This window comes from Pseudorasbora parva, chromosome 2, assembly GCF_024679245.1.
Source record: "Pseudorasbora parva isolate DD20220531a chromosome 2, ASM2467924v1, whole genome shotgun sequence".
Classification (NCBI taxonomy): Eukaryota; Metazoa; Chordata; class Actinopteri; order Cypriniformes; family Gobionidae; genus Pseudorasbora; species Pseudorasbora parva.
This window is the reverse complement of record NC_090173.1, coordinates 39,329,002-39,345,072: the sequence shown is the minus strand read 5'-3', so window position 1 is coordinate 39,345,072 and position 16,071 is coordinate 39,329,002. Positions and strand designations below refer to the sequence as shown.

Sequence of the window (16,071 nt, the reverse complement as noted above, 5' to 3'; positions counted from 1 at the left end):
ATCGCTTGCCATGTAGCTGATATGTGCTTTAGAAACGCACAATCAAACCATCCTCTCTGGGATTAAACTGGATCTGCAATACACGCTATTTTGTGAACCCTTCGTTCCTCCCCCCAATAACTAGTAACCAACAAATAACTGGTTTTCCAAAAACATATATTTAAAAAATAAATAAATAAATAAACAAACAAAACACTTCTGAAATTATGTCGTTAAATCTAGTAAATTTAGATCTGAAGTAGGCTATAGGCCTCCATTTTTTAAAATATAAACTAAATTTTAAACTTAACTTTTGTTCTGTTCTAAAACTGTTCATCATGCTATGGCATTAAAAAACAAAATTACAAATGTTAAACTTTTTATTATTATTTGTATTTTACCTTAGTGAAACACATTTTCTTAACCCTTTGAGTGTTGGTAGGTATCAGGTATACTGACAGTGAATTGTTGTCATCGTAGATTTTTGCCATCTCAGAGACAAAGCGCACGAAGCCATCTGCTGGTTAAATAAGTTAACAACATTTCATTCTGCGTCTCATTCATCATGACTGAGGACATCACGATGGATGAGAAACAGTGTTGACCTCAACAAGGGGGCCTTAGCAAGCTTCCGAAGATTCGAGATGGCTTAAATGTTTAAAATTAGACAAAACAGGCTTTAATATAAGCTAAATATACAAATCAAGACATTTTCTTATTTAACCGTGTAAAGTATGAATTAAATCATTGTCAGAAAACACATAAAAAACTAAAATAAAACAGGACTCAAACAAAAGAGACTGAAATTTAGTACCATAACTGTGTGTATAATAAATTAAGAGTTTTAGCAATAAATATATGCAAATTCCTCCTAAAGAAGACCACGCTGGAGATTCATAAATTATACAGTGATGTGTGCGTGATTCTGCACCACACACAAAATGTAATGCTGCATGATAAACAGAGTACAGTTTCCTTAATAAAGATGATGCATGCATATAAACAAGGCCACCATAAACTTATAGATTAAAAAGTGCTCTCTACCAATTTCTTTCTAGCTTCATAGGGAAAGCAATTGAAGACGATAAAGGAACCCCAATTCTGATTTAATCTTCTTCAGCAAATTATCAATGTGAACATTTAAAGATACATTATTTTTGTCCAACCATATGCCTAAATATTTATAATATACGTAATACTTTCAATGTGTGCTATCTAAAGTTGAAATCGTCACGTTTCCTTAAAATAAGTTTTAAAACCAATTTTAGCTATAACAATGAATGCTGTATTACATTAAACAAATTTTGTAAGTTCTGTAGAGCTTGATTTAAAGAAGACACTGCTTTATAAATAATTGTATCATCGGCATATGTTACTGATATTATATTTTTGTAAACTTACACACTGGGTGCTGAGCCGTCAAGGCCCCTGAAGGTGTGCTGTGGTATCTCACTTAGACACTTTCGGCGGTGGACAGGTGTCAGCATGGTCACCATAACTGGTCTGCGGCTATGCAGCCAAAGCAGCCTATGCACTCATCAAACTGTGATCCACTGTGTTTTCTGACACCTTTCTATCAGAACCAGAATAAACTTCTTGAGAAATGAATCACCCATGAGTCATGACACTGTCACCGGTTCACCACTGTTTCTTCCTTGGACAACTTTTGATAGACCACTGCAAACCAGGAACACCCCACAAGAGCTGCCGTTTTGGAGATGCCATCGCAATTTGGTTCTTGTCAAACTTGCTCAAATCCTTACACTTGCCTATTTTCCCTGCTTCTAGCAACTTTGAAGACAAAAAGTTAACTTGATGCCTAATATATCCCACCTAATTACAGGTGCCTTGATAAAGAGATAATCATGATTTTACATGCACATGAATTTAAAAGACATTTCATCTGTTATGTTAATACGTATTTAATATGGAGTTGGCCCACCCGTTGCAGCTATAACTCTTCTGGAAGGCTTTCCACAAGGTTTAGGAGTGTGGATATGAGAGTTTTTGAACATTTTTCTAGAAGTGCATTTGTGAGGTCAGGCACTGATGTTGGACGAGAAGGCCTGGTTTGCAGTCTCTGCTGTAATTCTTCCCAATGATGTTATTTCTGGTTAAGGTCAGGATTGTCAAGTTCCTCCACACAAAACTTGTTAATTCATGTCTTTATGGACCTTGCTTTTGTGCACTGGTGCACAGTCATGTTGGAAGAAAAAGGGTCCATTCCCAAACTGTTCCCACAAAGTTGGGAACATAAAATTGTCCAAAATGTATTGGTATGCTGAAGCATTAAGAGCCCAACCAAGCCCAACCCCTAAAAAACTTCCCCACACCATAATCCCCCCTCCACCAAACTTTAGAAGTGGTAGTCAGGCAAGTACCGTTCTCTTGGTAACCACCAAACCCAGACTCGTCCATCGGATTGCCAGACAGAGAAGCATGATTCGTCACTCCAGAGAACACGTCTCCAATGCTTTAGAGTCTAGTGGCTGCGTCCTTTACACCACTGTTTGTGTACACCACTAACAGTTTACAGTAGAATATTTAGTAATGAGGAACATTCACAAATGGATTTAATGCTTTAATTCACTGAGCTTCTGAGAGCGACGCATTCTTTCATAAAGTTTTGTAGAATCGTCTGCATGCCTAGCTGCTTTATTTTATTCACCTTTAGCCATGGAAGCGATTGGAAGACCTGAATTCAATGATTTGGAGGAGTGTCCCGATACTCTGGCAATATAGTGTATATTTGTGGTGGTCCGCCATTTATCAAACTGGATCAACTCATAACTAGTGTTTATTAATTATGTCGACTCACTGTAATTATACTGACGCTGACTGATTTACACTGCATGTGTTGATGCCATTCAAATCAACACCAGAATCAACACTTTTTGTATTAACACCAACAACACTGCACTGGATATTTAGCTGTGGACAAAATATAGCCTAGAAGAAAATCTTAAGAAAAATTGCATGTGCGTTTTATGTTTTGTTTTATCTGCTAAATCATAGCGAGCAATTCAGAGGCCCAAACTTAGTAATGCAGACTACATACATAAAATGCATAATGTCTCCCTATATCCTTTGTCTATATCGTCCAATGCTTTTGCTCTTTTTTGGATGATTGAGAAATACAAATAGCTAAACGTTTTCCTAAAGCTTATAATGTACCATATTTACTTACATTTTGAAATTATTTTTCTAAAACATTGTATGTATGGATAATCAAGTAAACCCAAAGAAGTTTCTTTAGTCCAGTAGATATTCATCTTAAAATATTAAAAACAATATAAATGTTATTTTAGTTTTACTTTTATAAAAAATCATTAAAGGTCCCATGGCATGGATTTTTAAAATTATTTTATATTGTTTCCTGAGGTTAATATTGTTAGTATGGTTTTTACATCAAAAATTTTTATAATTTAGAAATAAACTGCATTTCTATACTGATATTAGCCCTCTGGCTGGAATGCTCTGTTTCAAGGGGCGTGTCTGCTCTGAGACTTCAGTGAAAACATCCACTGTTGTGATTGGCTAACATCTTTGCATTTGAAATTAGATTATGTGGTGGAGGACGCATGGTTTAGTGAGGCGCACGCAGCAGCTGCAGCACTGCCAGTCAGAGAGAGACAGCTGGGAAAAGATTGCTGAGAAAGTGTTATTTTACCGAGTTGTTGGGAGCTCTGAATAAACACGAGTGAACTTTAAAATGTTATTTCTCTCACAAAAAAACTTTCGCAACAACAAACACGACATCGACATGAATACAGTAAGAGCTTCTGTTAACAGCATCATTCACCGGCAGTTTGGACAAGTGTGCACTGCAGATATACGTGTGATTGACAGATCCGGAGTCCGGACATTATAAAGAGTGTTCTTTGATCGCTCTCTGTAGTTTAATCATTTAAATAAAAGATTTGTTTTATGCTACTAACAGAAACGACGTGAAGTTGATCATTTTTTAGTCACTTGCTTGATTCACTGATGCATCAAGACGGCCAGTGGTGGGACTGACAGTATTAAACGATTTAGAAAGAAAGTCTGTGTGAACTTGAATGATTAGCTACACATCAGAAATCACTGATCCCAGATCAGGCATTAATGAACACTGCTACTCTCTGTTTGTGGCGGTGCTGTTGAATCCATAAGTAAAGCCTGTGCTGCTGACATCGCAACTGATAAACTGAATCCATTCTCTACTAATTCTCTGGGTGGGCAAAGCAGAGGAAGGGGAGGAAACCTTTCCTTTTATGACGTCATAAAAGGAGAATTCAAGATTAGCTCGTCTGGACTGTTATTTTCTCAAAGGCAGAAAAAGACAGCCAGAACTCGGTTTACACTGATCAAAATCTCTAGCCACTGGTTGATTTCACAGCAAAAAGACATGTTATCATTATTATGTTAGACATAATATAACCATTATTTGAATTATACTAAAATGCCTTTTACTAAGTGGGCAGAATGCATGTTTGTGTAAAACAGGGGTTTCAGCAAAGTTTTTGATTAAAATTAAAATTTAGAGGCCTTAGAAAGCTATGTGATATGTATAGGGTTATTTTACCCATAAACATCTGGAACATCTGATTCAATTGCATTTCCTTCGAGTAAAAAGGTTTGAGAACTACTGCTCCGTGAAACCTTTACATTCTCAACTAGGGGCTAAAAAGAACAATACATCTAAATGTAAACTGACATTACATTTAGGCTAGTAGTCCCTTTCAACAAGTTCTACTGAATAACACATAGACGTTCAAACTTTTGGAATTTCACAAGAAAAATAGCTATTAAATCTGAATAGGTTTCGCAAATAATTTGTTTTTCTTTTTGGGGGGGGGGGGGGGGCAGACTGTAAAAGGGAAAAACGTGTCCACTTTAGGGAGCAATATATCTCCTTCCCCTTTAATTTGGACGTAGCTGGTGCGTGCTGGTGCATACTGCGCATGCGTACGAAAAGGTGCAACAGTGGCTGGAGAAAAACAACAACATTCATTGGAACAAGAGGGTGGAACTTATGGCAGTGCGAGACGACCCCAGGTTTCACTGATCTAGTCCACATCTGAGCCCTTTTCACTTCGGCTTAATCTGTAAATGTTGTCGAGCCCATGAACCTGGCCAGTCAGAGCGGAGAGGCCGGCTGCAGCCAGCTGCTCTTCGCCAACTTTAATCAGGATAACACGTAAGAAAACAATCACACTGCTGCTGGCCTAATAACCCATCTACACGGCAACAACACAATGCTGTCAGTGTAATCAACGAAATATTTGCACTGTACGTTAACCGCGCGAAGCTTCGTTATAATGGGAGGGCTTTCTCTGTGTCGTGTCTCGTCGCTCGCGTGCAGTACAGATATGATGACAAAGCGTGCTAACCAGCTAAAACACTGACTGCTATTATTTCCTTCAGTCAGTTAGAGTAAGTTGGTGCCCGACAGTTTCCTGCGGAGTGTTAATGTAGCTTTGTGTTATTGAAGCAGTCCCCAGTTCTGCTCATGTACAATAATGTCAGGGAAATTCACGCACGAGACGTGTAGCACTAGCGCCCATGCTAACGAGAAAATTATGTATTTGTACATATTTTATTTTTTTACGGTCTATGATTTGTACTTCTGCAAAGCTTTACGTCAGTCTAACTATGTGAATAATTAAATGCGTAATGTAAAACAACGTTTGGTTGATATCTTGTTTAGCCAGTGTTAAATAGAGCTGTTAGCTGTGTTTAACAAAGTAGGACAACACGGCAAAAGTAGATCAAATGTTAACAACAGCCGAGTAACTTGATTGTAATGTTTTTTGTTTTTTACATTTCTGATGTTTGAAAGATAATTTTATGTATTAAGCACCTTTTGTTTAACTTTCTAAATTAAGTAACTAGTGAACCAGCTGTCAAGTTAGTCAAAGTTCATTATTTAGACAGTTTTTGCCAATGTAATCGCTGTCTTACCTCACTAACAACAACACCACCAGTGTTTTATAAGCAATAACATCTGCTACATTTCAACGCAAAAGAACATATAGAAAACTACTCTGAAATAGTTTAATGTCTCCTGCCCTTTTAAATTCAAGCATTGCACCACAAGGATTGCAAAATAGCCCTTTTAACACATTTCGCCATCATGTCAACAACCTGTTTTAGTCATTAAGCAAACCAGTAGACCATAAAAAAGTGGATTTGTGTTTTAATCACTTACTGTCGCATTTCATTATTTTAACCTCTTTGTTTTCCAGATCCCTAGCTGTTGGTACCAAGTCTGGGTACAAGTTTTTCTCCTTGTCATCAGTAGACAAATTGGAACAGATCTATGAATGTAGTAAGTTATTTTTGTGTATTATTCAATGTCAACATGGCTGCTCATATCTTTGGCGTTCTTTTCTCTCTGGAGGTCAGAGATTATCAGTGCCAAATAAACCATTTGTAAAGTAAGAGTCCTTGAAAATTATTAAAACGGATAGTTATGATCTTGTATTCTGATTAGCCAATGCAACATACAATAGTATCCATTGGGGCCAACTATTAAAGGGTTAGTTCACCCAAAAATGAAATTTATGTAATTAATGACCCTAATGTTGTTCCACCCCCGTAAGACCTCCGTTCATCTTCGGAACACAGTTTAAGATATTTTATATTTAGTCCGAGAATGTATGCAATTGTATGCACGCTATACTGTCCATGTCCAGAAAGGTAATAAAAACATTAATTAGAACGGTTACGAATCAGCGTATTGATTCATGATTCGGATCGCGTATCAAACTGCTGAAATCACGTGACATTGGCGATCCAAATCATGAACACGGACTCACATACGCTGACTCCGTTTGAATCTTTATTTGAGAATTGAAAACAAACAGGGAAGAGAAGACAATGCTGAATAAAGTCGTAGTTTTTGTTATTTTTAAATCTAAATGTATTTTTGATGCTTCAGGAGATTCTAATGAACTAACTGATGTCACATATGGACTACTTTGATTATGTTTTTATTACCTTTCTGGACATCGACAGTATAGTGTGCATACACTCTTGACTCGGACTAAATATAAAATATCTTAAACTGTGTTCCAAAGATGAATGGAGGTCTTACGGGTGTTTTTCTTGCTATTTTTTTTTTATTAAGGAATAATCATTTTATAAAAAGCAGTCAATGGCTTGCATGTACACTTTGTGTCTCTAAACGATCATACAATGACTAAATCCAGAATCTTCCAGTCTATTTTTTTAATCTTTAACAAATGAATGGACTTGTATGTAGGCATTTCAGAACATACTGGCAGGAATCATTAGTTTTAATATTTGCTACACACTTGGAGTCTAATGTTGCCTCAGCAACTCTTTAAAGGATAAATTAAAAGTCTAAAAATGTTTGCATGAGTCTAGATAAAACATGTATTATTTTCCTGTGCATTTATCCTCAGCTGACACAGAAGATGTGTGCATCGTGGAGAGATTGTTCTCCAGCAGCCTTGTCGCTATTGTCAGCCTTAAGGCACCTAGGAAGCTGAAGGTCTGTCATTTCAAGAAAGGGACGGAGATATGCAACTACAGCTACTCAAACACTATACTGGCTGTGAAACTAAACAGACAGGTGAGTCAGTAGACGTCCTCTTCCTGTGAAATGTTTCATGTATTGAATTTATTTTAAGCTTGATCATCAGACTGTCTGTGAATGTTGCAAACCTGCTTTTTTTCCACAGAGATTGATAGTGTGCTTAGAGGAGTCACTCTATATCCACAACATTAGGGATATGAAAGTACTACATACCATTCGAGAGACCCCTCCAAATCCTTCCGGTGGGTAACACTGGTTACCATCAGTGCAACATTGTTGTTTATACCATACTTATCATGTGGAAGTACATGCAGCAGGTTCTTCTTTCAGAATGGTTAGGTGCTTATTTATATTTGGGGAACTGAAAACATAGGTTTGCAAATGATGTAGCGAGATAGTAATGGCCTTGCTGTTACAAGAATTAATAGTAGCCATACAGATTTTTAATTTGTTATTATTAATATGTCACTAAACATTTATAGGACTATGCGCCCTGTCAATCAGTAATGACAACTGCTACTTGGCCTATCCGGGAAGTGCAACAATTGGGGAGGTACAGGTTTTTGATACGGTCAACCTGGTAAGTGCTCTTTAGTGTAATGTTTCGCAATAATTATGGTTTTAAGGGATTGTGTTAAACAGGGTTGGCCACTGTATGTGTGATATTCCTCCCCAGAGGGCAGCTAACATGATACCTGCCCATGATAGCCCACTAGCAGCACTGGCGTTTGATGCAAGCGGCACTAAATTGGCCACAGCCTCTGAGAAGGTAGAGCTTTGTGTGTCTGTGTGTGTGTTTACAGGTTTGGCTATACATGTGAAGGTCAAATGTCCTCATGTGTATACATAGTGAAATGTCATGAAAACTGATTAGTGAGGGCATTTAATAAAAATGCTTAGTAATTGTCCAAAACATGTTTTTATTTAAATCTAATATTTTGCACGTTTCTGTGATGGATAGGTTTAAGCGTAGAGGTTGGGTTAGATTATAGAAAACATCATTAGCCTGATATAAAATCACTAATGTAGTAAAACAATGTGTGTGTGTGTTTTAAAACACTCATTCAGATATTAAAGGTGGGTGATATGCCATTATTCACATGATTCACTTGTAACTAATTCAGTGAATCAACTCTAAACTATTTGTTTGCTTTGTCAATCACAAATGTTCACGGATGACTGCATGGAATTCTTCATTAACCAATTTTGTTTTTAGTTAAATCTATGAAGGTAACTATTGGTCTTTATTACTATGTGTTGTATTGGTGGTTATGAATACATTTATACATTTCATTGTTTCAAAACAACTTTAACTACATTTTTTCTTTATTGTACGTTTTGCATTAACGGAAGTTTGATTCTTGAATCTGCTTGGCTACTATTGTTTCGTTGATAAAAATGAATTTTCAAAGTTAGGGGTTGATAAGATGTTTTCTTCTTCATCGTTGGGTTCATCACTAGCTATGTTTCCATCTGCCTTTTTTATGTACATTTTGGGATATTTGATAAAAAATGCTGGATTGAAGCCAAAATGTGCATACATTTAAAAATTTGCTCATAAAAAAGTTATGCACTCAATCGAGCCGGATAAAAAAAAAAATCCAATAAGAAGACTGCGGTGGAATGCGCTTAAACTGCAATGTAATAAATTCCTTGATGCAACAAAAATACTTGCCTGACTTTGCCTCAACAGTGGATGTGACTGAATAACTAGACTAACCATGTTTGTTCTCTTGAACAAGTGGGATGAAAACACTGCTTTATTCGCCAATTGTTTTATGCAATATTCCAATTTTGCGCAGAAGTTCAGTTCACAATATTGGATGGAAATTTAGCTATTGATGATGTCCAAACACACATTTGAAGTTTCAAGAAACTCAATTTACCTTTATTTGATTTAAATATACAGTAAAAACAGTACAATTGTTAAATACTATTATAAATTAAAATATCTGTTTTAATATATTTTTTTATTCCTGTGATGTCAAAGCTGAATTTTCAGCATCAGTACTCTAGTCTTTAGTGTCACATGATCCTTCAGAAATCATTATGATGTGATGCTCAAGAAACATGTCCTATCACTATCAATGTTGAAAACCGTTGCGCTGCTTAGAACAGCAGCTTTTATAAATGTCTTTATTGTCATTTGTGGTAAAATTTTTGCTTCCTATGCTGAATAAAGTTTTTAATTAAAAAACTCTTGCTGACCCCAAACTTTTGAGTAGTAGTGCTTGCCATAGTCCATTGTTCCATTTTAAAATAAACCTTCAGTATTTTAAGGTGCTGAATAATGGATTAAGAGTGAATACCTTCTGCAGTTACATTTTTCAAACCCTTTCTTTGAATTTTTTTTTTTTTTGCAGGGCACTGTGATCCGTGTGTTCTGCATTCCAGAGGGCCAAAAGCTCTTTGAGTTCAGGAGGGGGGTAAAGAGGTAGATAACTCTATTATTTAAGATTCTATCTGTTTTGTATTGACTCAAATATCCAATAATTAAATGACACAGAATGAAAACAATGCACTCACTGTAATTATCCCTCAACAGATGTGTGAGCATCTGTTCCCTTGCCTTCAGTATGGAGGGACTCTACCTGTCTGCCTCAAGCAACACAGAGACGGTTCATATTTTTAAGCTGGAGAACCAGAGAGAGAAGTCAGTGTAATGATGCCCACTGAAATAAGTGGTTTTTCAGACCCTCTTTACCCACACATTTCCTGTGAATTTGTACATCTTCCTTTTTATTGATAAAATCCTGTTAGAACATGAAAAGCAAACAGCCTTCTGATAACAGATCTGTTAGCTGCATTAACAAGCCATAACATAGCTTTCGTTTTCATTTGTATTGTGCAACCATATTGTCATTTTCAAACTCCTGTTTTTCCATCATAGGCCTCAAGAGGAGCCCACTACTTGGACTGGATACTTTGGGAAAGTATTGATGGCCTCCACAACATATCTGCCTGCACACGTAACAGAGATGTTCACTCAAGGAAGGGCATTTGCTACAGTCAGACTGCCCTTTTCAGGTCACAAGAACATCTGCGCTCTGGCTATGTGAGAACCATTCTGAAATAGGACATCAGACCAAAATGTTTAATACGATCTAGATATGTTTTCAGACTGTGGTTGCTAACAGGGTAGATGTGTCTCTGATTATCTTGCTTGTGATTGGTTTCTAGAATCCAGAAGATTCCACGCCTGCTGGTGGCTGCAGCAGATGGCTATCTTTACCTGTACAATCTGGACCCACAGGAGGGAGGAGAATGCACACTAATGAAACAGCATAAGTGAGATCCCGTTTTATCAAGTTGAAATCAGAACATTTGTCTAAATATACACCATATTTAAAAATGTTGGGGTTGGTAAGATTTTAAAATGTTAAAATCTTATGCTCAACAAGGCTGCATTTATTTGATCAAAAATAGAAAAAATATTGTAAAATTATCACAGTTGATGTTAACTTTTTCTGTGTGAGTATATTTTAAAATGTGATGTATTCCTGCATTGTCAAAGCTGAATTTTCAGCCTGGTGAATAAAAGAGTACATTTATTTCAGGGAGAAAAAACTGTAATTTATATACATAGAAATCTTTTGTCAATGACTCGATTCCCGAGACCCTTAAACAGGACCAACAGTTTTTAATGAATTATGCTGGAAAATCCTGCCCACATTAAAATCTCATTGGTCCATCATCTCATTCCATAGCTAAATATTACATTTCAAAAATGTTGTCACTGTTTTGAAAAGAAGACATGTCACCTTTTTCTTTTTTTAAACCAACAATACGTCTTTAGTTTAACATTATTTACATGTATGAGCTAAGTTCTTTTGCAGATATTGCACATATTCCAATTACTGGTAGTCTCTTAATTGAATTCTATTAAACATAGTTCGTATTGTATTAAAAATAGTTTATATTGACACTGATGGTCATGTGAATTACTCCCTATGTAAACCATGTTTCCTCCTTTAGGTTAGATGGAAGTGCAGAGCCAGGGAATGAAATTCTTGAACAGACAGCTCATGACCGACCACTTGTGGCACAGACCTACAGTGCTGCTGTTGCCAAAGGTAAGGTACTGTCATTATTACCAGGCCCGGTTCCTGAATCAAATCACTTAGGGTGCTTCTGAAGTTACTGCGTGTGCTCTAGTAAAGTGCAGATAGGCTAAGCAACGGTTTCACCATAGCAGTGAGACATTTATGATTATTTATTTACACGCCATCTCTTTTACCAATTATTGGAATGTCACAAATATTTTGCTACAGTTTGTCTATTAATCTATTAGTCTGCTTTTACATTGCTTTAATCCGTTACTTAAGCTATTTTAACATGTTATCTTCCTAAGAACCAGAAAAAAGTTTTTGTGAATTTAGATTTGTTTTCTCCTGTCATTGTTTAAAGCATAAAAAAAACAAATTAATTCCTGTGTTAAATGTTGTATCATCTGTTCTGTAGAGGACACCAGAACCCTTTTATTAAAGGTGTCATGAACTGGCTTTAAAAAAATTATACTGTTTTCTGAGGTCAACTAATGACATCCGTGTGTTTTTTATGTTCAAAAACATCATAATGAATAAGTAATAGGCTATTTTCTACACTGGTTTTGAGGCTCTCTCCCGAATACTGGCTTTTGATGGGCCCAAGAACTGGAGACCTGGAAGTAAATGCCCACGTCTAGGATTGGATACGATTTGCATATTTAATGAACTTCTGCTCCCCTGTCAGTTCAGTTCACATGAGGGTGGGATTGTTTTGAAAGCGGCAACCGGAATGATTCTTTTGATCACAGGGCTTGTAAACGTCTTTATCAAACCAACACAATGATTTATCTTTTATCAACCACACGTGATTGATTGGAATATAATTTTTTTTATTACTTGGGCTGCCCGATAAGTGGATATAAGTGCAAACCGCACACACACAGACATGCGGAAACACTATTGGATAATTCTTATAACTGACATTTCTCTGGGGCCAATCGGAATCTTAGCTCACTTGTGTCAGAATCTTGAAGCACACAGCGTCAACTGACCTCGCCATTGAATGAGACGCCTGGCTACCACGTGAGTTTGATGGATTGGATGGATGGAAGGAAGGAAGCTTAGTGTTCAATTCAAGCATGGGCGTAGATTACGGGGGGGACGACGTGTATTTTCATCCCCCGCACTTTTACTGGGTCTCACCGATCCTAGTTGACCCGCTCCGAGCGGGATTCGAACCGGCGTTATCTGCGCGAGGGCGGGCAAGTTAACAGGGACGCTAAAGACAGCTTTCTCTACCTCGGTTGATTGCGCGCTTCTTGAAGTCACGGGCAAGTGTATTTACACATAAGCCGCGTTTCCACCACAGGAACTTTACCCAGGAACCAGGAACTTTGGGGTGGTACTCGGTGTGTTTAGACCGCAGGAACCAGGGTCTAAATGAAGTTCCGGGTAAATATTTCCCCCTCCAAACCGCCCTGCTCGCGAGGTAGCACTTTTTGAAAGTTCAGGAACTTTCGAGGGCGGGACTTGGGCGCTGAACATGCTGATTGGTTTAGCATTTTATTTCAACCGGCATTTTTAAAAGTCTTTTGGGAGGTTCGTTCTACGTTCAGTAAATATCAGTCTTGCTTTCTGTCTGATGGCGCGCGTTCATCTCAGCCATCTCACGTTCAAAAAATGAAGCAACACCATGAGCAGCAAAACTGTTTTCAACACTGATAATAATCATACATGATTGTTGAGCATGAAATCCTAATATAAGAATGATTAGTGACACTGAAGACTGGAGTGATGATGATAAAATCAGCTTTGATCACAGAAATAAATGACAGTTTATTATATATTCACGTAGCTAACAGAGGATGTAGATCAGAATAATATTTCGCTGTATTACGTTTTTTTTTACTGCATTTTTAATTAAATAAATGCAGCATATATATCCCCCAAATATGTGTGTAAACATGGCCATTTCATATAATATCCAAACTTAAAACTGTAATTGTTGTCAGAGAAATTCGCTAAAATATAATGTTCTCTATAGAGGCAAAACCTCTATTCTGGCTCTCAGGAGGATGGATGAATATTTCTCTCGTGCATACTGGCATTTATAATTAGATATCAGTTCCGAAACTTTGCAGCATGCAGTTTGCCGTCAGTCCTCTTAGCAACAATAGTTTTATTCAGTGAATGTTATAGAATAGTCTCAAAAGCGAGCTAAGATCACTACGATCACTAAAATGCTGTTGCTTTGTCAGTTCTTCGCAATCTCACAAAGTGCTGTTATAAAAATATCAACAATAAATCTCTTACTTGCATCGCGTCTTGACTTTGTTTGTCAATGAGAGGTTTCGCGAGCCTGCGTGAACTCATCACTTAATAGCCTAAAAACTGTGTGTTTTGAGCGGTGAGTTTATGATCGTGTTCGAGAGATCAACAACTATCTGTGATTAGCTACATTATTGGCTCACCGCTGCAAAAACCCACTGTAAATAGATGCATTTGACACTGTCCAGAGCTCAGACACAAATTAGCAAATCTGTTTCACCAATTTTCTTGCAGTATCAACTGAGGGTTCTTTTGCTTGCGTTTGAGGGTGCTTAGCACCCCCGTAGCACCAGGCCTGCTTTTCACTCTCATAAAAGTGAGGAGGAGGGAACAAAGAGTCTGAATTTTAAAATGGCCTGCGATTGTTTTCATTGACTCAGGTTACACTGATGATCAGGGGGCAGTAGGGGGTGCTGGAGTGGAAGACGACATGAACACCCTGCACCTGGACGAAGAGAACGAGCAGCCTCCGTTAATCCTGGAAACGGACTGAGTCGCTGCCAGGCGCGCCCTCTGCGGAAGATGGAACTGACTGAGTGACATTGCAGAGGAGGGGCTTCCTCCTCTGGTGCTGCTATGGGCATGTGTGACCTGATAGAGAAAGGGATTAAAAGAGAGATCATTTTAAAGCAAGCCTAGCTGTAGCCTTATTCTGTCTGTTGTTGCGTATAGATGTTTTCCTTCCCCCACCCTTGTGGCTTTATAAAACCGTGTGCATTTTTCTTTAATTTACTTTTTTTTAATGCCAGGGTTTGTCCTTAATCAGACCAAAACATGAAATCCAAGATGCAGGTGTCACGTCTCTTAGCTTTGCATGTACTTGTGCCAAGAATAGAAATCCTAGAAAACTTTTGCTATCATGTGGATGGTTCTGATGTGTTTGCTGGCCATTTCTCCTCTTGAACTTTGACAGACACTTGTGTGTTTGTGCATTTGTGTCCTTTTCAAATGTGATTGAAAGCGAACTGGCTTGCGCCGCCTGCTACATCACCACACAACTGTGCAGTGTCTGCGTTGTGGAGTCCGTTAACAATCATCTGTGGCTTAGTGGCACCGAGATGTGATATTTTTTTTTCTCCTTTTTTCCCCCGTAACAACAATATATATGATGCGTTAAAAACACAACCTGGTTACAATTACTGTTTAAAAAGTGTTTTTAACAGGCTTAGAGGGTTGTTTTTAGTTTTATCTTAAATTACTGCATCTGTAAGTGCACATGCTTTACAATACTCTCTTTTAAGTAATCCCATGCCACATTATGGTTGAACAATTTGGCAATATGGAGACTGAACTGTTCTTTTTGGCTTTGAATTACCCCATGTGTCTTCTTTTCTCATGATTTCATTAAATATTTTTTTTATTATTATTTTAAGTTTCAAACACTTAAGTAACCTCAGTAGTAGATACGACTGATGAAGGCATTTAATGTATTGGTTTGGGAAAGAACTAGCCTGTGATAAACCTGCTTTCAAGAGGCAGTCAGTCATCATTTTGTTTCCAGAACATTTTGTTTTATTCTTAAGGAAGTAAGTTCAAGGCCCAGTCTCTGATTTATTTTCGATACCAGCAGTGGAAGATTTCTCATGAAGTGACAGAGCCTCGTTTTAGGTAGGTTCCTATTTTGAGGTCCTTGTCCTTTGCAAAGAGGAAAAAGCATAATCTATCTCACAAAAAAAAAAGACCCATCTTAATCTTTAGTAAATGGTTGCAGCATTCAGCTTGCAAACAGGGTATGTTCTCACAGACATCCCTGTAGACTGCCGTCGGAATAAACAGGTCACGTGGTCTGGCAGTTGAACCAGGACAGGTCAAATGTATAAAGTAAGGTTCTTTTGAAAAATTAAGAGGACCAGGGCTTACGAATGTGATGTATTTACAATGTTAGCCAGTGTGTCCAAGGCAATATAGGCATTTTGGAAATACTGCCTGAATTCTCTGAGCTCTAAAAGATCTTGAGATCATTTTTATGCATGGTTGTCTCCTGAGCATGTTTTGATGTTGCATATCAACAAATGTCAACGTCAGTAAAATATTGACTTGTCTTCATCAGACAGTGAGCGCTAACCCTCCAATCCCATGCCACTTTAATCTGTTTTCTAATGATTTTTTTTTTTTTTTTTGTATAAAATGTAAATTGTTCCATATAAAGATTAAATAAATCCTCTGTTGAAATTTTTTTAGCATCTTATTTGATTTTTTTTTCCTGCTCTCTTTCCAATCCATTTTAAATTAAAT

At 37.4% G+C, this 16,071-nt stretch overlaps 1 protein-coding gene across 2 annotated transcripts; it reads left to right on the top strand.

The window, feature by feature from the left end:
* The first annotated feature begins 4,911 nt into the window (after positions 1-4,911).
* Positions 4,912-16,012, top strand: wipi2 (WD repeat domain, phosphoinositide interacting 2). 2 transcript variants are annotated; one of them, XM_067419916.1, is made up of 12 exons: positions 4,912-5,158; positions 6,207-6,289; positions 7,389-7,558; positions 7,668-7,764; positions 8,005-8,102; positions 8,199-8,291; positions 9,886-9,956; positions 10,068-10,181; positions 10,413-10,577; positions 10,703-10,810; positions 11,498-11,595; positions 14,217-16,012. In XM_067419916.1, the coding sequence occupies exons 1-12, from the start codon at positions 5,085-5,087 to the stop codon at positions 14,327-14,329; spliced, it is 1,284 nt and encodes a 427-aa protein (XP_067276017.1). In that variant the 5' UTR covers positions 4,912-5,084; the 3' UTR covers positions 14,330-16,012. The 2 variants fall into 2 exon arrangements, with proteins under 2 accessions (XP_067276017.1, XP_067276020.1); XM_067419919.1 differs by having other exon boundaries at positions 4,914-5,158; positions 10,068-10,175.
* The last annotated feature ends 59 nt before the right edge of the window (positions 16,013-16,071 follow it).